This window comes from Chenopodium album, chromosome 21 (assembly GCF_948465745.1).
Source record: "Chenopodium album chromosome 21, dcCheAlbu1.1, whole genome shotgun sequence".
NCBI classification, from domain to species: domain Eukaryota; kingdom Viridiplantae; phylum Streptophyta; class Magnoliopsida; order Caryophyllales; family Amaranthaceae; genus Chenopodium; species Chenopodium album.
The window spans coordinates 6,232,955-6,256,329 of NC_137854.1; the positions used below are offsets into that span (position 1 = coordinate 6,232,955).

The following is a 23,375-nucleotide window of genomic DNA, read 5'->3' on the forward strand; positions in this document are numbered from 1 at the left end:
GGGGCATTACGGGTTTCCACCCGGCTATGATGGTGGTTGGGGTGAGCAAGGTATGCCGGACTTTGGCCATTACCGCACTTGCCCCAACTATGATCTACCTCCTTATGTAGACGCCCCGGCCACTTCTAGTGATGTAGATATTAACTACAATTATCACTATTCGCCGGGACGCCGACATAATTAGATGGTCTAGGCATTCTAGTCACCGTTTCATTGCCCCTTTTTACTTCTTGGGACACCGAGGACGGTGCCAATCCCAAGCTTGGGGGGAGGTTACTTCATTACCTATTTTGTTTCATTGAAACGGTGACTAAATGTCTAGCTTGGGGGAGTATTTAGGCCTTGCATAGAGTTGGGATTTGATGTTGCTAGTTTTGTGCTTAATTTGATTATGCTCCGTTTGTCTTGATTGGTTAGTTAATGGTTGAATGTTTGCATTTTGACGAGCTTGGTTTGGTTTATGTGCTTCATTTTTGATGATGATATTTGTTGATGAGCCTCCTCTCCTTCCCAAAAAAAATCCAAAACCCAAAAATCCAAAGCCCTTAATCCAAATTCTTTAGTTAGTTTCTCCTTCCTTCCTCTTCTCCTTCCCTCTCCTAATCTTCTTTAGTTAGTTCCTCCTCCCTTAATCCAAATTCTTTAGCTAGTACCTCTTTCCCCTCCTCTAAAAAAAAAAAAAAAAAAAAAAAAAAAAAAAAAAAAAAAAAAGAGAAAAGATTGTGTTTCCTTTTAAACTTTGTATATATTATCTTTGCTTGTAGTCATTTGGCTTGATGATTCGGCTAGTGTCTTTGATGGTAAAATGAATTCAAGTGAGCTTGTGATATAATTGTCCTAGTTTTGCAAATGACGATTTATTTATGAATTGTGGAATGATTGTTTAACTCGTATGTGTATGATCCACTCATAATAGTCCTTGTTTGCTTTGCTACTAATCACTACTCTTTTATCACCTTGTATATAAGAGACACTACTACATCAAGATCAATGGTAACTCCTTCCCTTCTTTTCTTGTTTATATTTTCCTTTTAGTCCCTTTACCCCTTCTAAAAAAAAAAAATAAATAAATAAATAAAATAAAATAATATTTGCTTTTAGAATAGTCCTCAATGATGATATTGGATTGCATGTGATGGATATTTGCTTTCTTTTGGTAATAAAATTTCGAGTATGGTTTAGATGCCCTTGGTTGAACATAGAATTGGCTAGTTTAGGCTAGTGTGAGAATAACCTTACCGAATGTACGAAACCAAAAGTCTAGGATTGTGGTAAGAAGGTGTCGCCCATATCGAAGGAATTTGAACCCCGAAGGGTAGTAATTGTTCCCAAAAGTGAGGTTGTAATATTTTTCAAGCCTACTACATTTTGAATGAGTGGCAAGGATCCTCTTTGATTTAGTACCTAGATCGAGAATTTGAGTCTTAACTCCCAAGATCGCGGCCTAAACTACTCTTAGTGATTATGAAGGTTGTTATGTATTGTTCATTCGCACAAAGTTAAGGCATGTCATTCTTGTTTCATTAGCTCAATCTTTAAGTTGTTGTAAATAATAGTTTGTGATGTAAATGCCAAGTTTGAAAAAAAAAAAAAAAAAAAAAAAAAAAAAAAAAAAAAAAAAAGAGAAGAAAAAAAAAAAGAAAAAAAAAAAAAGAAAAAAAATAGAGAAAGAAAGAAAGAAAGAGAAGTGATGAATAGCCACCACCCTAGCAATTAAACAAGCTTGGGGGTGCATTTTTGTTTCAAGTTTATTCATAGTTTGTAATTTGGGTCAAAGTTAAAAAAACCTCTTTAGGTTTGCTCTTAGTGTTATATATCTTAGCTTGACTTTAATTGCAAAGCACTTCTAGTTTTCTCTATGCCTTAACTTTGTGCCGTAATCCTTGAGTTTTGTAATGTTAGTAGAGTAGTTGAAGCCATAGTCGGTGGAGGGAGTTGGTTCACAAGCATATGGAGAGGGTACTTATCATTGAGATGTCGAGTGTTCTAAACCTTCTTTTGTCTATTTTTCTTCCGGCTCCTTCGAGGAGTCATGAGACACTACCATTAGGGGGAATTTGAACTTTGTGTTGGGGACGCGGTAAGATTGGTTGAATGGACCAAAGTTGAGTACATTCGGGAAGGTTAGCTAGGCCTTGGCTAGTCATGACCGTGGTTGATCTTAGGCATATACCTCATGCTCGAGTTTTATTGCTTAAGGATTCTTTTATCTTTACATGTGCTTTTCTTTGAGCGGATTAATCTATTGGTTTCTTTTGCGCCAAGTGAATTGCTTAGGGACAAGCAATTGGCTAGTTTGGGGGAATTTGATAAGTGTTTTATTTGTCCACTTATCATGGTATTTTTAGCACAATTTTGTTGTCATTTTCCCCTCTTTATCCCCCTTTCCGACTCCTTTTTGTGTATGATTACAACTTTTGGCTTCCCCGTTCCTTTTTATGTGTGTGTTCGTGTTTGTAGATGCAAGGAGAAATTGGTCACATAGCATGAACATGAAGAACTATATTGGAAGCAAAGCACAAGAGGAGAGGGCGTGCAGCCTGTTAGGAGCGGGCGCTCCTGCCTGAACTGCCACATTCTGCCTCCCCTGCACTTTTAGGAGCGGGCGTGCACCTATATAGGAGCGGGCGCTCCTCCCTGTTTTCCTACAAACTGCCTCAAATTGCTGCAGGAGGAGAGGGCGCGCAAGATCCAGGAGAGGGCGCTCCAGCCTGAGGAGCGGGCGCTCCTCTATGTAGGAGCGGGCGCTCCTACATGCAGACCCGACTTTTTGGGCGGATTTTACAATGTTATTTCGGGGTGTATAAATACGACCCTTGGCTTCAGCTTTCGGCATCTTCTTCCTTGGAGAAGATCATCTTCTTTCCCCTTTAGTTTTCTTAGGCTCTTAGTTCTTCTCAACCCTCATTAATTAGCTTAGATCTTCTCAAACTCAATCATTGTAGTAGATTAATTGAAGATTGTATTCTTCCTTTCAACATTTTCTCAACTTTGAAGCATTTTAAGTAATCTCTTTCCTCTATCTCTTACTCTTTAATTTCAGTTTTTATTTACTTTTAATTGTTAATTTCTCTCTTGATCTTGCTTAATTGTTGTTGCATGTCCAATCTACCTTATTCCTACTACTCCTCTTAACTTATTAACTTAATGCTTGGATTAGAACTTGTTGTTTTGATGTCCCTCACCATGTTTAGTGAGTAGTTAATTAGCTAGGGGTTGGGTGAAGACCCAACCAAGCCATGGGTTGATTGATGTTTGTGCTTGCATGTTCATTTTGGATTGATGATTGATTGTTAAAGAGATGGTTAATTGCATGTGTAATTGGATGGCCACTTATTGCTCATGTATTCACTTCTATGCTTGCATTGAGAGATGAAGTCTAGTTGTGAGCCTTTTCTTATTATGGTTATGCTAATCTCCTCTTGATTATGGTTCCTTGTTTGAATGATGTAGTAGTCTTAGTTGCAACAATTAGGTGAGAAATCTCAATTGCTTGTGCTTTAATGCTTTCTTGGACCGATCGAAAGACAAACCCGAGTTAGTAGTCTACTTCTCATTGTTAAGACTTGGTTGGCCTATCTTGTTAGTTGAGTTTGGCTTAGGAATGCTTAGTGTTGTGGCTTCGAAAGAAGGTAACATTGAGTGCCCCCTCTATCACCCAATTTGTGTTCGTGCTTGCCTATTGATTTGATCCGTTGGTTTGGTTGGAGTCGATCCCTATTCCCCCCTAGTGTTTGTCTCCATAGTAGTTATCTAATCAAAACCCCCAATTTGTGACCGAACTAGATTGCAACCGTTTCATACTCTCGGTGTACTTACCCATTCCCTGTGGATACGATCCTCTACTTACCCTAGACTTGTCTTAGGTTGGTTTAGGTAGAAATAGTGTTTGGCTTGAGGGTGATTGTCCAACGACCGATTATCCCTCTACCAAAATGGCTTCACAACGAGAAAACCCTAACCCACCACCAACTTTAAAAATCGATAAACGATTTAAAAAGCCTTTCGATGACCTTTCCAAACGAAAAATTATTCCAACCCGATTCTATCATCAACATTCAATGCGACTTCTAGGGGTCGATGAGGGAATTAGAAGAGTAGCCGAAAACTTCGGTTGGCTAGACTTCTTGGACCTTGCGGAAGAAACCTTTTCTTCCCTAACTCTTGAATTCCTCTCATCGGTTTCTATGAAGCGCATAAACCTTGAGGATGAGCCATTGGAATGCGAAATAAAATTTAGAATGTTCAATGTCGAAAAAACCTTAACTTTGACGAGATTGAACGAAATTTTTGAATGGCCCACCCTCAACCAAGTCTATGACCCCAATGGTACTTACTTCTCAAGTTATGAGGAGCAAGTGTGGTGGAATACCATTGCGGGGTATCCCAATTTCACAACCCGGTCTAGCCATGCTAGCCACATTATCCACCCCGTCCTTCGAATCTTCATGCGAATCATGAGCTATGCTTGTTTTTCTAAACAAGACTTAGGGAAGCTAACTAAAGAGGAGATCAAATGCCTCTTTCTAGCTTCAAGATTCGAAGGAAATGTGGAAGGGAATGTGAACATGGGATACTTGTTCATCAAGAGATGTATTGAAATAAGAGAAAGTGGAGAGATGAGCGGAGAGATTAGATGCGGGGGAATGATTTCAATTATTGCGAGGAAGTTAGGGTTTGGGTCTTTTCTAGACCAAATGACCCCGGTCCAAAGTTCTAACATGCTTGATCTTAAGGCACTTAGTGATATGAAGTTCCTTAGTGAAATTCCGGGCCGAAATCTTCGCTTTAGTTGGAAGGTCAATGGGGTGCATTATTGCACTCTCCCAAATCCGGCGGTTAATAACTCGGTGGGGGACACATGGCAAGTGCCAAGAGATCAACTCCCACGAGGTATGGCCGGTGGTGGCGAGAATGTACCCGTACCCCGTCGTATGAGTACATCCTCCATTCCCCAATCTAGGGTAGATGGTTCCTCTTCCTCCTCTTCTCTCTTTGATGTGGAAATTGCTTTCAACCAATTAAATCTAACCAATCAAAGACTTCTTGAACAAAATGAGTACCAAAGTTTTGTAGCGGAGAGAAGCTACCAACATCAAGTTGAGAGGGGAGACTTTCTCCCTTACCTCAACTATCCCAACCGTCCCGTTCAAGAAGGGCCGGTAGCGGGTTGGAACAATGGCCAACCCACCTACCCCTTTTGGCAAGGCCCGCGTAGTTCAATTGAGGAGCTTCGCTCCTTTCCCCCTTATGACTACACACAACCCGGGGGAAGTGATTATAGGGGCGACCCTAGCTATTACTATGTCCCCGAGGTTAGTGGAGATAGTTCATCTTCGGAGGTGCTCGATCCCCCCCTAAGGGGGCATTACGGGTTTCCACCCGGCTATGATGGTGGTTGGGGTGAGCAAGGTATGCCGGACTTTGGCCATTACCGCACTTGCCCCAACTATGATCTACCTCCTTATGTAGACGCCCCGGCCACTTCTAGTGATGTAGATATTAACTACAATTATCACTATTCGCCGGGACGCCGACATAATTAGATGGTCTAGGCATTCTAGTCACCGTTTCATTGCCCCTTTTTACTTCTTGGGACACCGAGGACGGTGCCAATCCCAAGCTTGGGGGGAGGTTACTTCATTACCTATTTTGTTTCATTGAAACGGTGACTAAATGTCTAGCTTGGGGGAGTATTTAGGCCTTGCATAGAGTTGGGATTTGATGTTGCTAGTTTTGTGCTTAATTTGATTATGCTCCGTTTGTCTTGATTGGTTAGTTAATGGTTGAATGTTTGCATTTTGACGAGCTTGGTTTGGTTTATGTGCTTCATTTTTGATGATGATATTTGTTGATGAGCCTCCTCTCCTTCCCAAAAAAAATCCAAAACCCAAAAATCCAAAGCCCTTAATCCAAATTCTTTAGTTAGTTTCTCCTTCCTTCCTCTTCTCCTTCCCTCTCCTAATCTTCTTTAGTTAGTTCCTCCTCCCTTAATCCAAATTCTTTAGCTAGTACCTCTTTCCCCTCCTCTAAAAAAAAAAAAAAAAAAAAAAAAAAAAAAAAAAAAAAAAGAGAAAAGATTGTGTTTCCTTTTAAACTTTGTATATATTATCTTTGCTTGTAGTCATTTGGCTTGATGATTCGGCTAGTGTCTTTGATGGTAAAATGAATTCAAGTGAGCTTGTGATATAATTGTCCTAGTTTTGCAAATGACGATTTATTTATGAATTGTGGAATGATTGTTTAACTCGTATGTGTATGATCCACTCATAATAGTCCTTGTTTGCTTTGCTACTAATCACTACTCTTTTATCACCTTGTATATAAGAGACACTACTACATCAAGATCAATGGTAACTCCTTCCCTTCTTTTCTTGTTTATATTTTCCTTTTAGTCCCTTTACCCCTTCTAAAAAAAAAAATAAATAAATAAATAAAATAAAATAATATTTGCTTTTAGAATAGTCCTCAATGATGATATTGGATTGCATGTGATGGATATTTGCTTTCTTTTGGTAATAAAATTTCGAGTATGGTTTAGATGCCCTTGGTTGAACATAGAATTGGCTAGTTTAGGCTAGTGTGAGAATAACCTTACCGAATGTACGAAACCAAAAGTCTAGGATTGTGGTAAGAAGGTGTCGCCCATATCGAAGGAATTTGAACCCCGAAGGGTAGTAATTGTTCCCAAAAGTGAGGTTGTAATATTTTTCAAGCCTACTACATTTTGAATGAGTGGCAAGGATCCTCTTTGATTTAGTACCTAGATCGAGAATTTGAGTCTTAACTCCCAAGATCGCGGCCTAAACTACTCTTAGTGATTATGAAGGTTGTTATGTATTGTTCATTCGCACAAAGTTAAGGCATGTCATTCTTGTTTCATTAGCTCAATCTTTAAGTTGTTGTAAATAATAGTTTGTGATGTAAATGCCAAGTTTGAAAAAAAAAAAAAAAAAAAAAAAAAAAAAAAAAAAAAAAAAAAGAGAAGAAAAAAAAAAAGAAAAAAAAAAAAAGAAAAAAAATAGAGAAAGAAAGAAAGAAAGAGAAGTGATGAATAGCCACCACCCTAGCAATTAAACAAGCTTGGGGGTGCATTTTTGTTTCAAGTTTATTCATAGTTTGTAATTTGGGTCAAAGTTAAAAAAACCTCTTTAGGTTTGCTCTTAGTGTTATATATCTTAGCTTGACTTTAATTGCAAAGCACTTCTAGTTTTCTCTATGCCTTAACTTTGTGCCGTAATCCTTGAGTTTTGTAATGTTAGTAGAGTAGTTGAAGCCATAGTCGGTGGAGGGAGTTGGTTCACAAGCATATGGAGAGGGTACTTATCATTGAGATGTCGAGTGTTCTAAACCTTCTTTTGTCTATTTTTCTTCCGGCTCCTTCGAGGAGTCATGAGACACTACCATTAGGGGGAATTTGAACTTTGTGTTGGGGACGCGGTAAGATTGGTTGAATGGACCAAAGTTGAGTACATTCGGGAAGGTTAGCTAGGCCTTGGCTAGTCATGACCGTGGTTGATCTTAGGCATATACCTCATGCTCGAGTTTTATTGCTTAAGGATTCTTTTATCTTTACATGTGCTTTTCTTTGAGCGGATTAATCTATTGGTTTCTTTTGCGCCAAGTGAATTGCTTAGGGACAAGCAATTGGCTAGTTTGGGGGAATTTGATAAGTGTTTTATTTGTCCACTTATCATGGTATTTTTAGCACAATTTTGTTGTCATTTTCCCCTCTTTATCCCCCTTTCCGACTCCTTTTTGTGTATGATTACAACTTTTGGCTTCCCCGTTCCTTTTTATGTGTGTGTTCGTGTTTGTAGATGCAAGGAGAAATTGGTCACATAGCATGAACATGAAGAACTATATTGGAAGCAAAGCACAAGAGGAGAGGGCGTGCAGCCTGTTAGGAGCGGGCGCTCCTGCCTGAACTGCCACATTCTGCCTCCCCTGCACTTTTAGGAGCGGGCGTGCACCTATATAGGAGCGGGCGCTCCTCCCTGTTTTCCTACAAACTGCCTCAAATTGCTGCAGGAGGAGAGGGCGCGCAAGATCCAGGAGAGGGCGCTCCAGCCTGAGGAGCGGGCGCTCCTCTATGTAGGAGCGGGCGCTCCTACATGCAGACCCGACTTTTTGGGCGGATTTTACAATGTTATTTCGGGGTGTATAAATACGACCCTTGGCTTCAGCTTTCGGCATCTTCTTCCTTGGAGAAGATCATCTTCTTTCCCCTTTAGTTTTCTTAGGCTCTTAGTTCTTCTCAACCCTCATTAATTAGCTTAGATCTTCTCAAACTCAATCATTGTAGTAGATTAATTGAAGATTGTATTCTTCCTTTCAACATTTTCTCAACTTTGAAGCATTTTAAGTAATCTCTTTCCTCTATCTCTTACTCTTTAATTTCAGTTTTTATTTACTTTTAATTGTTAATTTCTCTCTTGATCTTGCTTAATTGTTGTTGCATGTCCAATCTACCTTATTCCTACTACTCCTCTTAACTTATTAACTTAATGCTTGGATTAGAACTTGTTGTTTTGATGTCCCTCACCATGTTTAGTGAGTAGTTAATTAGCTAGGGGTTGGGTGAAGACCCAACCAAGCCATGGGTTGATTGATGTTTGTGCTTGCATGTTCATTTTGGATTGATGATTGATTGTTAAAGAGATGGTTAATTGCATGTGTAATTGGATGGCCACTTATTGCTCATGTATTCACTTCTATGCTTGCATTGAGAGATGAAGTCTAGTTGTGAGCCTTTTCTTATTATGGTTATGCTAATCTCCTCTTGATTATGGTTCCTTGTTTGAATGATGTAGTAGTCTTAGTTGCAACAATTAGGTGAGAAATCTCAATTGCTTGTGCTTTAATGCTTTCTTGGACCGATCGAAAGACAAACCCGAGTTAGTAGTCTACTTCTCATTGTTAAGACTTGGTTGGCCTATCTTGTTAGTTGAGTTTGGCTTAGGAATGCTTAGTGTTGTGGCTTCGAAAGAAGGTAACATTGAGTGCCCCCTCTATCACCCAATTTGTGTTCGTGCTTGCCTATTGATTTGATCCGTTGGTTTGGTTGGAGTCGATCCCTATTCCCCCCTAGTGTTTGTCTCCATAGTAGTTATCTAATCAAAACCCCCAATTTGTGACCGAACTAGATTGCAACCGTTTCATACTCTCGGTGTACTTACCCATTCCCCGTGGATACGATCCTCTACTTACCCTAGACTTGTCTTAGGTTGGTTTAGGTAGAAATAGTGTTTGGCTTGAGGGTGATTGTCCAACGACCGATTATCCCTCTACCAACTATGTATAAGGGTCTGTTCTCATTCACTGAAATGAGCTGAGCTGAATTGAACTGAATTGAACAGAAACTAATATTTTATAAGAAAAGGAAATTAAAAGCTGAAGTGAAGTGAACTGAATTTATTAGAGCTGAACTAAACTGAACTGAACTGAAAATAATCGTATGAGAATAGACCCTAACTTATTTCTAGCTCTGCAAATTATGAATTCTATAGCATTCTTACTGCCTTAGACGTCCAATCAACAAGCGAGATAAGGTTATAAGACATGCATTACGTTAAAACTTTAAAGTCCTATACTTTACGTCTATAGTCGCGCGTTATTCGCGAGCGATACAAAGTAATTACTAGTCGTGACCACAAATTTAATTCTCACCAAAATAATGAATTTAAATGACCACAAATTTGATTTGTGTTTCGTTCTTTATCAATAACTAGCCTTCTGGCCCGTGCAATGCACGGTTTATTTATAGGTATACTATATAAATAATTATTTATTAATATATTTATATTGGCAAATGAATAGTTTATAGAGGAGAAGAAGAGATAAAAATTGAATGCAATTGTAGTAGAAATTAAAACAGGAGGAAAGTAAACCAAACAACATTCAATAATTTATACATGTATTGAATTAAAGTTTTTTTTTTTTTTTTTTTCATATGAGAAAAGAGATTTAAAAAAGAAAGATTAAATGAAGTGACATGTGGCATTGAAGAAAAAAAAATGAAATGTACATGTGGCATTATAGGGATGATGGTTTTTGTTTTTAAATACTAAGTATAGATAGATAGATAGATGACTCAACAATGACTCAACAATATTGTAGCCAAGACCGTTTGCAATTATTTTTGGGACCTGTGTTCTAAATTAAAAAAGGGACCCTTGAAAATTTGAATTTACATACAATTTTTTTGATCTATTTAGGCAATACACAATTTCTCTATACACTACAAATTAAAAATGCTCTAGTCTTGACCTCCGTTACATATTATTTGCAACGATTGGACATTTTTCCTCTCTACTTTATGTCAAATCGTTGCAAATAATGTGTAACGGAGGAAGTATATATTCAATAAGCAAAACTAATTTAGGATATTTTATTCATGTAGATAATAGCAACTAAATACAACTCAAACGAATAGAAATATCAGCTTAACTTGTACTTCTTCCGTTTTAATTTAGTTGACACGTGTAATTTAAGCACACATATTAAGAAAAGGAGGGAGAATGAGAGTGAACGATGAAGCAAGTGGTGTACACTAGTAAAGGCAAATTATAAAACTTACCCAAAAAGAAAATGTGTCAACTAAAAATAAGCTTCCTTGAATACGTGTCACGACAAAATACTCCCTTTGCCTTAGAATACATTAGAGCTGTCAAAAGCTGACCCGACCCTATATACCGATCCGAACCCCATTATTAATCGACCCGTTTGAACTCATAAAAAAGGTGACTATACTTGAAACCAACCCTAGACCCGAGTTAACCCGAGTATTTGAGACCCGAACCCGAATATGAACCGACCTTGAAATGACCTGACTCGAATATAACCCGTAAATTATTGACTTGAACCGAACCCGACCTGAACCGATATTGACCCAAACCCGTTTTAACCCATTAAAATCGGGAATTAACCAAACCTGAACCCAAGCCGAATTTAACCCGACATGTAAATAAATTGACCTGAATTTAACCCGACTTGTAACTAACTCGACCTATTACTAAGCCGACCTGAAATTCAACCCGTCCAGTTACCAACTTGACTCAAAATCAACACAATATGTTATTGACCCGAACCAAATTCAACACGAATTGTTCCTGACCCATTTCGAACTCAACCTAATCTGTTATTGGCCTGACCCGATTTCAAATCACCATAAATTCAATTTAGACCACCTTATTAATATTGGTCAAATACGGTTATATAGTTACGTTGTCACTTGTTGTGTATATCTTATCTAAATTTATTTGAACTAATTAGCTCCAATTTAAATTATCTAAAATTGTTTCTCTTACAATCAACGAAGAAATTGATAATGATTAAACGTGAACGTCATTACATGAACTGTTAACAAATCGACCCAAAAAATGTACCCGAACCTGATATGACCCGACCTGAAATCAACCCGAAACCCAGATTTAAATATTTGAGATCTGAACAAGACCCGACTTGGAAATGACCCAAACTGATTGTAACCCGCAAACTAATATTGACTTAATCAAACTCGACTTGAACCCGATAATGACTCAACCTGATTATAACCCGCAAATTATTGAATTGAACTGAACCCAAGTCAAACCCGAGAATGACAACCTGATTATAACCCGAAAATTATTGACTTGAACCGAACCCGACTCGAACTCGAGAATGACCCTAACCCGTTTTAACACGTGAAAACCTGAATTAAACCTGACCTATTATTATCCTGACCTAAACCCGACCAAAACCCAATAAGATGTATGACCCGACTCACATAGGTTATGACATTAACCCGAATTGACCCGACCATAGTTGACCTAACCCAAACCCGATCCGTTTACCTGAATTGTCAGCTCTAGAATACATGACACAGTGTCGACAATGCACATATGCCAATGCACTAGTTTGACTTTATTTCATTTAATTAAATATTAATAAAAATTATGTTAAAAATTATATTATGAAACTTTATATTAATACCTATCTAACAACATGATTTTGTGATAAAATATGTTTTTATTATGTTAGTAAAAAATATAGTTAAAGCTAATTCATGAATAGTGAAAATAGTCCAACGTCTCATTTGTTATGGGACGGATGGAGTAATATTTGAATTTGCAGTTTTGCACATAAAAAATGTGACTAAAAGAATTTGTCAACCAAAAAAGAAACGAAGAAACTAATATCGTATATAATTACAAATATTAATGATTAAAGTTATGCATTGGCACATATGTTGGTCAAAATATTATGATTATCATGAAACACAGACAACAATCATTCCAACGTCTTAAATTAATTTGTGGTAAAAAAGATAAATCCTCTGATAGGATCAATAAAAGATCAATTCATCATCTGAACTAAAGTTTATCCATATTTTAAAAAAAGTACAAAAAAGTAATTAATTTAAATAATATAGTTAATTAGCTTTAATATTGGTTTAGAGGAAGCCCCTTTTAGGGTATGTTTATTCACCTGATTTTTCATTATTTGAACTTATCTGAACATATTTGAACTTATTTTAGTTCCTCCATTTTAAATACTTGTTCCATTTTTCATTTGTGGCCGTATTTAAATACGTGCTCCATTTCCTTTTTTTAGAAAGCTTTTACAATATTTAATTCATTTCTCACAATTAATAAACCCAACATAATACTCTCTCTCCCCTTATTCTTCCATTACTTTTGCTATTTACAATTTTTTATTTTTTCAACTACCCCACTACCTTCATATTTTATTTCTTTTCCAATTTCTCCTAAAACTCCGCGCATAAAAAAATGGAGCAAGTATTTACAAACGGAGGGAGTAACTTATTAGACCTTATTAAAACTTATTTTAGTTGTAATTCGAACTTAGATAACCCTTATTAAAACTTTTTTTTCTTAAACTGGACTCATATAACCCTTAATAAATCAATAAAATATCTCATTTAACATGACATTTTGATAAACAAATACGGAGTAATATTTATGGAACTCACATTTTAAAAAAGTTAGCTTTATTACTTAAAAAGACACTAAATAAATTTCCTTCCAAAAAAAAAAAAAAGAAAGACACTAAATAAATACCAGTACTCCCTTCGTCCCTAAATTACATTCCTCCTTTCTATTTCTGGTATTCCAAAATTACATTCCTCCTTTCTATTTATGGTAAGTTTTTTTTTAGTAAATCAACTCTCTTTTTCTGTTTTATATTTAATGCTTTCTCACTCATCCTTACCTAATCTCACTCATAATTCTTGTACCAAATTCCAATGAATATGATTGGTTAAAAATTTTCAATTAGGAGCATATGATTGGTCCTTTTTTTTTGCAAGGATTGATGACATGTCATGAGTAATAACTAATCTATCTTTGTACTTCCCATCACATTATCTAATTATTGTTATTTGTCTTATTCTTCCCTCCTTAATTCCCGTGTAAATTTCCAAAGAAAAATGTAATTTGGAGTAGTTTTTTATTTATCACAAAAATAATTGTATTTTCTCTTAGTGGTAGGCACTAGGCACTAGGCGCTAGGCAGAGGCGCAGAGTGCGACGTGGACGATAGAAATTCGACCACCTGTTTAAAACTCTTCTTGACCTTTAGCAGCAGCAATCCTCCTCATATCCACCGCTCAATCCGAACCCACCTACCACCCGTCCACCACCATCACTGTCATCCAATCATACATCACCCGCCTCACCAACCGTTTTTTGCGTCAATTGTAATGGATGACAATTGACAAAGCCAAGTTGATTTTTGCAATTAAACAAGAAAATTGACTTCATTAAAGGTAAATTACTGTATTTTACTTTTACAATGTCTCAAATATGTGTTCTTCATTCTTTATTAACAGTGAATTAGATAATGTGAAACCAACCCCCAATTTTTTAATCGATAAACCCTAATATTATAATTTGGCTTTGATTATTGCAATTGATTGTTTAATGGTGTTGATGTCGTGTAGTATTGAACAATTTGAATTTTGGTAATGAATTTTGTGCTATTTTGTTGGTAACTTAATGCGTTTGCGATTATGGTTATTTTTCTACTAATTTTGTTGTCAACATAATAATGTGTACACAAATCAATAACTTTCATTACATCATAATAACAATTACCGGTTATAAGGTGGTTTCCCGGTTTCTTGCAAAATTTCCTTAAATGAATAGAGTCCAGAAATATAATGATAACTGAAGTACTCCCTCCCTCCGTCCTTTTATTGGAGTCCCATTTCTCTTAATTGTTTGAGTAATAAGTTAGAAATAAGTCTCCAATTTAGGGACGAAGAGAGTATATTACGCTGTAAAATTATTGACAATTAGTTAGTCATGAAGCGTTAAAGAAAGTGCAACAAGTGTTGCTGTTGCTGTTGCTGTTGCTATGGCTCCGAAAGCCTCAAGTAGTAGAGTGTACCGTCTGCGAGTGCTTGTATTTATTTCTCTTTTGATGCATCAACATTTGACAGTGTGCAGTCTTTGCATTTCATGTGTAATGAAATGTCAGATCAAGGCTCCTGTAAAAGAATTGAAGTTAAATATCTTAAATAAAGAAACCAAAAAGACTTTAAAAAAAATCTAAGAAAGAGCTAAGGTTGTGTTTGGATAATCGCATTTCATTTGAAATCATTGATTTCAATTTCAGAATTTCAATTTCTAGAATTTAATTCCAAGTTTCTTGTTTGGCAAATTAAGAGTTTCAAATTTGGAATTTCAAATTCCAAAAACTTGTTTGGGGAAACAAAGAAATTCAAATCCTATTTTTTTTTTAGAGACAAAGAAATTTGTTTTTTTTTTTTCCTTTTTTTTTTTCACCATTAATTTGCAGAATTCTGTTTTGCTTTTTTTTTTTCCCCCAAAATATAGATTTTAGCACGATTAAAAAAAATTAAGGAAAAAAAACTAAGAAATTAAGATGAGTGAAGAACGAAATTAAACAACCAAAAATTTGGGGAAAATCGAAACCCTAATTTCATCAAATTGACAAAATTAACCAAAAATTAGGGGAAAATCAAAAGGTTATAAAGAGGGTAAGAGTGGAGAAATTCAAAAGCCACTACACAAAGGAGGATTAAGGTACACTTTAATGGAGGATTCAAGTTACGCTTCAATGGCAAAGAGAGCTCAAAAGCCACTACAATGGAGGATTAAGGTACGCATCAATGGCAGAGAAAGCTCAAACATCGCTTCAATGGAGAATTAACAGAACACTTTGATGGAGGAAAGAAAGCTCACTAGTTACTTTAATGGAGAAGAACATGTTGCTTGATAGTAGAGAACTTACGAAGTCACAATCTTCATCAATGGAGGAGAGAGAAAATAGAATACCCAGCCCTTAGGAGAGAGAATTTGGGAAATTAGGCATAGGAGAGAGAGTTGGGCTTTTTTTGACGGAATGTTGGAATTTGGAATGACAGCTTTGGAGTTGAAATTTCAATTCAATCAAAATTAACTTAAGTTTTAAAAACTTGGATTTGGGCCAAATCCAATTCCCAAATTTAGAGTAAATCCAAACAATGTAATTGAGCCAAATCCAGAATTTCAAATGAAATTATGGTTCCCAAACAGGCCATAAAGGGAATTCTGAAAGTGAAGTTTGAGAACACAGTATACTAGTTTGAATCATCATATACCTGCTGCTATTAAGGGAACGATGAAGTACTTCACATCAGTGAGTGCCCGTACATTAGATCTGTTTTTTGAGGCTTCTAGCTCTGACATGAGTCCATAGCGCCATGATTTGTGGAGCAAAACCTGAGCATGTTTGATCTTGTACCAGTCTTCCCCCGTGTGTTCTTTGCAGCGCTCCATCAGTTCTGGACACTCGGTTATCTCCACTTTCATTAGAGTTACTACGTGCTGTAGCCCTTCTGGTAGTCTTGTTAGTTGCCGGCAGCTTTCAATACGAAGGTGCTGAAGTGCCGTCAGAGTACCAATCCACTCTGGCAGTTCTTTCAAGGCAGGGCATGCTGATATCCACAGAGATCTGAGACTTTGGACGTGCTTCAGCCCCTCCGGGAGAGTCTCCATCTTTGGGATTTCCCGAAGGGTTAAATGGCGAAGGCATTTTAATGATGTCCATGGAGTTCTTAAGCTTCCACGCAAATGGTGAACCATTCTGCCTGGTATCCATGTTTGGGTATTAAAGTTGCCCGTGCTACTAACCCCATTGTCAGAGAGATTGAGTTCTCTACAGCTGGAAATCTCCAACCTCTCTAAAGAGGTTAGATGCTTCAGCTCCGAGGCTAGCAAACTTAGTGCATGACACCTCTCAACCACAAGATGTTTTAGGCAAGGAAGGTTCCCTAACCCTTTTCTGACTGCTTCAAAGCTCTTCAGGTTGGGACATCCCTTAATCTGCAGGTGTCTGATGCTGGAGTTTTTCCCAACCTGCCGTTTGAAGGCAATTGATGCCTTCTTTGCACATTCTTCTAGAAGCATCTGATTGACATTGCACAGGTTAAGGTCTAAAACCTTCATGAACAAAGGCATAGATATCAGATTAGGGCAGTTCCATATCATTAATTTGGAAAGATGAGGGAATGATCGAATTGGTTCTTGCTGCCTTGATGTGGTTAAGGGAATGATCGAATCTGGTAAAATAGTCACTTCTTTCCGCCATCCTTCCAGCTTGTAAAAGTTGTGGAGGGTAAGTTCTTCCAGGGATGGGAAGAATGGAGATTCTACTGATGCTTCTCTTTCCACATACCGTATATTGGCCATGTGTCTAAGGGTGAGTCGTTTGAGGGAAGGAAGTTCATCAAATGGTGGAAGATGCTCACATTTTTCACATCCTTCAATGCTGATAACAACTAAATTTGGGAGAGAAGTAGCCAATCCATTCACCCCTGCCCAGTTTGGAAAGTCCCCCCCTTTGTACCCTTCTATACAGAGTATCTGGAGCTCTGAATTTGGACGGAGATTCTCCAGAAGCTGCTTGTAATGAGATCTTTCTTCTTCGGATAGGTTATGTGATAATTTCTCCACATTTGAGACAGTTTTTGCCCAGCTGATCTTTAATTCCCTTAGTTGCGTTTTGCTGCTTAATTTTGCTTGTGAGGCTTCAGATATAATGTTTTCTGAAACTCCTGTAAGTTCAATAGCCAGCTGACCACTGAGGTTGTTGAGATCTTGTAGAGCTTTTAGCCCAATGTTAGTCATGTCTTTGGAAAAATCCTCACCGACTATAAATCGACTCAGTGTTTCAATCTGAGTTAGTTTTTCCAAACCAAGAGGCATGCAAGTCAAATTGTCACACTCATCAATCTCAAATCGGCCAAGATTTACTAGTTCCCCAAAGTTGCAAGGTAACCTTCTCAACTTTGTGCAGGAGTTAAGTTTCAGTGTATTCAAGTTGTGCAGGTCAGTGACGGACTTTGGGAGAGCAACCAGACCATCATTCTTGGAGAGATCCAGGTATCTCAGATGGATCAGCTTGCCGATGGAACCTGGCAAATCCACTATCCCAAGATTATTCAAGTCTAAAACCCTGAGGCAAGTAAAACTAGAGATCAACGTATTGCATACTAACGGACCTATCCTTGTGTCAGAATCTGGTTCGTTGATTGAAAGAAGGGTTCGTAAGGTTTTAGATTCAAGCTTGGTTGATGAGATTTTGCTCAATGAATTTCCATCACAAGTGAAAGAGACATGTTTGCATGTTGCATCCAGATTAAGCTCTGAATTATCGGTTATGCACAAGCTCACGATCCCTGCTGAATATTTACATGCCAGGGTGCGCAAAATGTGATGCATCTTACAGGTGACTATGTTCCCCAAATCATCTGTGATCACATCCTCAAAGAAGCAGCGCCGTGATAATTCCAGAAAGTATTTATCTGCTGCTTTCTCTAAACTTCGACCATGCTGTGGGTTAATGAACCCTTGTGCTATCCAGAGACTAAGTAAATCTTGCTTGTTGAATGTAAAATCGTCAGGAAACAAGGAGCAATAGCCAAAACAAGCTTTCAGACGAGTTGGAAGATCACTGTAGCTGAAATGCAAGACATGCTGCATGATGTCTTCTTCTTGATTTGCACTGAATGTCAATTGGCTGTTGAAAGATGACCATTTCTCCTTATTTTTTCCATAAAGAAGGCTTGCTGCAACTTTTATGGTAAGTGGAACACCTCCACAATTTTCGGCAATTGCACGCCCTATCTCCTCCATCACAGGATCCCTTTCATTTCCTTGTTCAGTATCCCTTTGGTTTTCTTGTCCTAGAGCAAATTTTTCAAACAAGGACCAAGAAAATTCTTGTGACAAGCCCCCTAATTCATAAGACCCATAAACTCCAGTTTTTGCATAATCTGCTACTTCAGTAGAGCGTGTAGTCACCAAAATCCGACTCCCTCTTGCACCTTTAGCTAACAAGTCTTTCAAGCGCTGTCCATGTGTAATACAAGCATCATCTAGGATGAGCAAATAGAGTTTCCCCTCAATCTCTCTCTGAAGTCGGCGCTCGTGGATGTTTGTTCTATTCTTACTTTCACTATAGCTAAGAGTCTGAGAAGTATCAATACTTTGACATCCCAGAAGATCACGAAATGTCAACCCATTTCGATGAACACGGGAATGCAGATGTTTTGCAGGTTTAGAATTTTGCTTATTATTAGTCCTATTTGTACAAGATTCTACAATTTCTTGAATGATTTCTTTTTCGTCAGATATATGTGAAACTTGAATCCACATTCTTAAGTCAAAATAGCCTTTAACCTTTTCATCGTCATAAACAAACTGTGCCAAAGCCGACTTCCCTATCCCCGGTGGCCCAACAATAGGAATGACAGAGATGCTGGTTTCATCTTTTTTTAGTGGTCGCATTAGCATTTCTATGATTTTCTGTTTTTCAGTGTCCCTCCCTATCACTCTGCTCCTAGTGAGACTGTAAGTGTACTGGGGAGGCTCAAATGGCCTTTCAAGGCGGTCATTTGAGTTGAAATTGTTTAGCAACTGCATCCCAAGACTTTTGATTTCTTGGCCTATCTTCTCAACTCGTTTAGCCACTATTAAAAGTCTGTTGGAAAAGGGGAATAAAAGACTGACCTGTTGGGCAACTCTGTTACTGGCATTGACCACTCTCTGCAAGCCACGTCTGAGATTTTCTCCCTGATTTCCATTCTGTTCTTCAACTCTAGGAATGCTTCTATCATCAGTCCTTGTAAGAATTTCATCAAGGAGGTCATCAGCTTGATGGAGCAGAGCGACAAGACTCTTCAGGTTGTTGCGAATGGAATGATCCTCATCCACATCCAGTGCTGCCACTGCACCTTTTATCATCTCCAGTGATTCTTTCAAATTCACCAGTCTCATTGATGTGAGTAGCCACTGATTCTCCTCGCGGCTCAAGGTTCTTTCAAGGTTCTCCAATATGACTCCTTCAGCTGCCATTCTTTGGTTTTCTGATATGAAGGTAGTGCTGGAAACTTGGAATATTGATTGTACAGTTCAGGAGGTTCAGAAACTGAAGATAATAATTTAAATGTTATGTTTGTTAAAAAAAAAAATGAAATGTTTTAAGTTTCAAAGTCGTTTCTACGACTGTTTCATGCAGCCCACTAATTGGAATAGTTAGACAAGGAATCAAATCACTACTACAATATTATTTGTACTTCCTGTAATATTTTTCAATTTTTGTTTTTTGTATGACAATTTTAAAATTGTTACACCATTCTTTGTAGGGGCTAAAATCTTCTATTGTGAAAAAAAAAAAACACACATTAAAAACTTTGAAAAGACGGAGGTAGACAGGTAGCAAATTTACAAAAAAAGTATATCAAATCCAATTAATGGATCAAATGGTTTTGATTCCATTTACAATTTGTATGTCAGTATAAATTATTTTATAAGTGCTTAATATAGTTCTATACTCGCATATATGATTCGAAAGACGTATTGACTTTCTTTTCAATTGCTATTTCAGGGGTAATATGGCTGGCAAAATCTAGTGGCTGCAACGCTTGCAAGGTTAGGTGTCCGCTTGTTGGTTAGTTTATGGCAACTGGTGAGGATTCTCAACTTTCTATTATGATGTTAAGATGCATGTTTAATTATTTTTATACCATCATAAGATTCATAACTACAATAACAGAACTTGATACCCATTTGTAATTTTCGGACTTGGATACTCATGTTAGACACGAATATTTGTTTGAGTGGTCAACTGAACTAGTTTATGAAAGTAGTTTACCGCATTAAAAGTGTCAAAAACTGATCCGACCTAATTTGATATAAAATAAACCCGATTTAGATTCTGACCACTTCTATCAATGATTGGCCAAAATGAAGAGTCAAAGTGTTCATATTCGTGTTAGAGGGTCGAGAATTGACTTGAATACCTGACTAGTTCATAAAACCCGATTTAGATTCTGACCACTTCTATCAATGATTGGCCAAAATGAAGAGTCAAAGTGTTCATATTCGTGTTACTAGTTGACCTGACTAGTAACATAAGTTAATATACACATACTTTAAAGCTTCAAGATGATTGGCCAAAGCGCACTACAAATTGTAATAAAGAAACTTGGTACCCTCAATTAAAAAGAATTTTTAAATTTCAGAATAGTAGTTTACCAAGTCTTAATCCATCTGATTAACAAATTATATTATTATATTCCATTTAAGAAATAAAAAAGCTTTATGAATCATGATTGATCATTGCCATTAACAGGAACTTGAACTTCACATGGCCTAGGTGTACATTGTAACTGTCTTCAATGTGCTGTCTTTTAGAGAGTTCTTCAATCTTTATATCTGTATGTCAGATATCCCAGAGAGCTGAAACCATGACTTATATAAGTGGATAATTAGTGTAGCATATAATAATTAGCAAAATGGTAAATACAACAAATCAACTAGTGATTTTGTAAGTAAAAAGTTAAATTAAAATAACAAGTATTTTTGTTATACATTCCTAAACTTATACGATTTTAGAATATGTACTACACCATATTACCCAAATAATTAATGGAAAATGATTAACATAAAAGGGAAATTTTGAGAAAAAAATTACCATTAATTACACTGATATGATCTACGCGTAATTTTGTCATGAATTTCCAGCATAATTTCATTTTAGGAAGTATATTTAATGCTTATATATAGCCCTAAGTGCTACATATAACATTACCCATAATTAATTAATATATACAGAGTGTAATCACATGTACAAAATCACATATGGAGGAAAAGTCTACTGACTCATCTCCTTTTAAATTTTTACTATAGAATTAGATTAATAAAGATGTTTATTGTAAAGTTGTGTATTAATAAACATTAAAGTCAAGTATTGCAACTTTTTGTAAACGAAGGAAGTAATACTTTATCCCTTTCATAATATAATGTTCCACAAATTCTGATTATGAACTTGGATCATTAATTATGTTACTGAGAAGGAATTCATATGTAAATTGTCAGTTTGTCACACGTTGATAAAAAGAGTGAAAATGACTAACATATAAGTTTACAGACTTACTCCCTCAATTCTAGGGTAGGGTGAAATTTGACGAACTTGTAGCACCAAAAAAAGTGGCCTAATAGCATATGAGGAGGTTTATGCAGTGAGCATGCAGTATGAGCACTTGAATGAGGATATAGTTAAGCACCTCAAAAAGGGGTCTTTACAAGATGGTACATTCAAAACTTTCATCTTTGTTAATCAAACTGGACAAACTTGACATAGTCTTACAAAGTTACAAACTTTTTACAACCCAAGTTACACAAGAGTTTTGAAATTAAAAAATAAACAACTAATATTGCTGAAGACTTGTCTTCCTTACAGTAAATAGGTAAATACTCCAAAAATAAAATTCAAACTAAGAGGATATATGTACAAGATTGAATACTTCCAATTCAAAATTTGATCGATAAGGTGAACTAGCCAATCATGCTGATACTATAGTCAACTTTCTTCAATTCAACGGTTGAGTGGTAGCCATGAACATTTCTCAAATGCTCATACGGTTGAGTGGTAGCCATGAACATTTCTCAAATGCTTATACGGTTGAGTGGTAGCCAAATATCCCAGTCAATTTTCTTCAATTCACCGGTTGAGTGGTAGCCATGAACATTTCTCAAATCCTCAATGGTTGAGTGGTAACCAATCATCCCATTCGATCTGCATGAGTAGTACCCATGCCAAGAACTCATGAAGTCCTTCTGATCTAGTTTCTTCAGTCAGGACTCAGGAGGGACATTAGTTAACTCCATTTGTAGCTTGTGGTTCTTTTTGTAGGCGGCAGGAAATGTTAATGAAATTGTATGTAATTTGGTGAGGAAAATTCAATGTAAATGTCCATGGTAATGCAACTTTTAGGGGGGTAATGAGAAGTTAATAAGTTATGAAGATGAGTTCACAGCTATAGGCGGAGTTGAATTACCATGAGCATTGTCAGAGACTTTCCTTGCCAAATTATGTATCAATTCATTACCATTAGTTACCACAATTTTACCACTTATCAAATGAGAGTTGAAGTCCAATTGTCTAACATTCTGCATGACACGGTGCTGTCTCATAAATTCTTAATGCTCCAGAATCTCTAGTTCTTTACTTTCTGAAACAGAACATTGGCAGTCAGTGATAAGCAATATATTATTCATTGTGATTTTATGTGAAATTGAGTAAAACATTTCAAAATAACTAAACTTTTGTTTCTCCAATGATTGTTATGTTTTAAAATTCTGAATCAATAAAGATTGTAATATACTTCTGCTAGGAATTAGCATGGTTTCTGGCATGATTACAGCTTAACAATGGCAGAAATTAGGGAAGAATAAGGCTGATTATATTGATAATATGTGAATTACACTAATCAAACGATAATTCCACTTTCGAGAGGTGGATGCTCTCCTAACATGAGCTTTCGAGGGGCTCAATCTCTCCCAATAAGAATCCTCACAATATTCAATATGATCATTACTCCTCCTAATGAGGTCTATTTATAGAAAAAGTCTCATAACTAACTCTAACTTATTCCTCAAGACACTACTAATAGGCTATGACTAATGTGCCCCTCCCTCAAATACTAATTCCTTGCAACTTCCTCCATTTCAAAAAAATTGCAACGCTTTGACTAAAAATGTGAGAGCTTTTTGGTCTAAGTATTGCAATTTTTTTTTGAGAGAGAGGAAGTGACAAAGAACAGATATTCTAGGTTGCAATTATTACTAGCTGCAGGGACAACACCAGGGGCCAGGGGATGGCCGGCATAGGCTTTGGCCACCCCTTGTGAATGTTGTTTCCTTTTTGTGGTTTCATTTTGTTTCAACTTAATACATTTGAACTGAATATTAACAATATGATTGATTATACCAGAAATCTGAATATTTATTTTTTTTATTTTTTATATACAAAGAGAAACTAAATTTATTGGATGAAACTTACTTGTTGGGGTACGGTATGGG

The 23,375-nt window shown here is 36.8% G+C and overlaps 1 protein-coding gene across 1 annotated transcript; it reads right to left on the reverse strand.

The window, feature by feature from the left end:
• Positions 1 to 15,552: 15,552 nt before the first annotated feature.
• On the reverse strand, positions 15,553 to 18,913 carry LOC145601789 (disease resistance protein RGA2-like). The gene has a single exon (XM_081657861.1). The coding sequence runs from the start codon at positions 18,801 to 18,803 to the stop codon at positions 15,600 to 15,602; it is 3,204 nt and encodes a 1,067-aa protein (XP_081513987.1). The 5' UTR covers positions 18,804 to 18,913; the 3' UTR covers positions 15,553 to 15,599.
• Positions 18,914 to 23,375: the final 4,462 nt, after the last annotated feature.

Excerpts from the sequence above, each read along its gene's own strand:
- LOC145601789 (XM_081657861.1), bottom strand. The coding sequence starts at position 18,803 with ATGCTAATGCGACCACTAAAAAAAGATGAAACCAGCATCTCTGTCATT.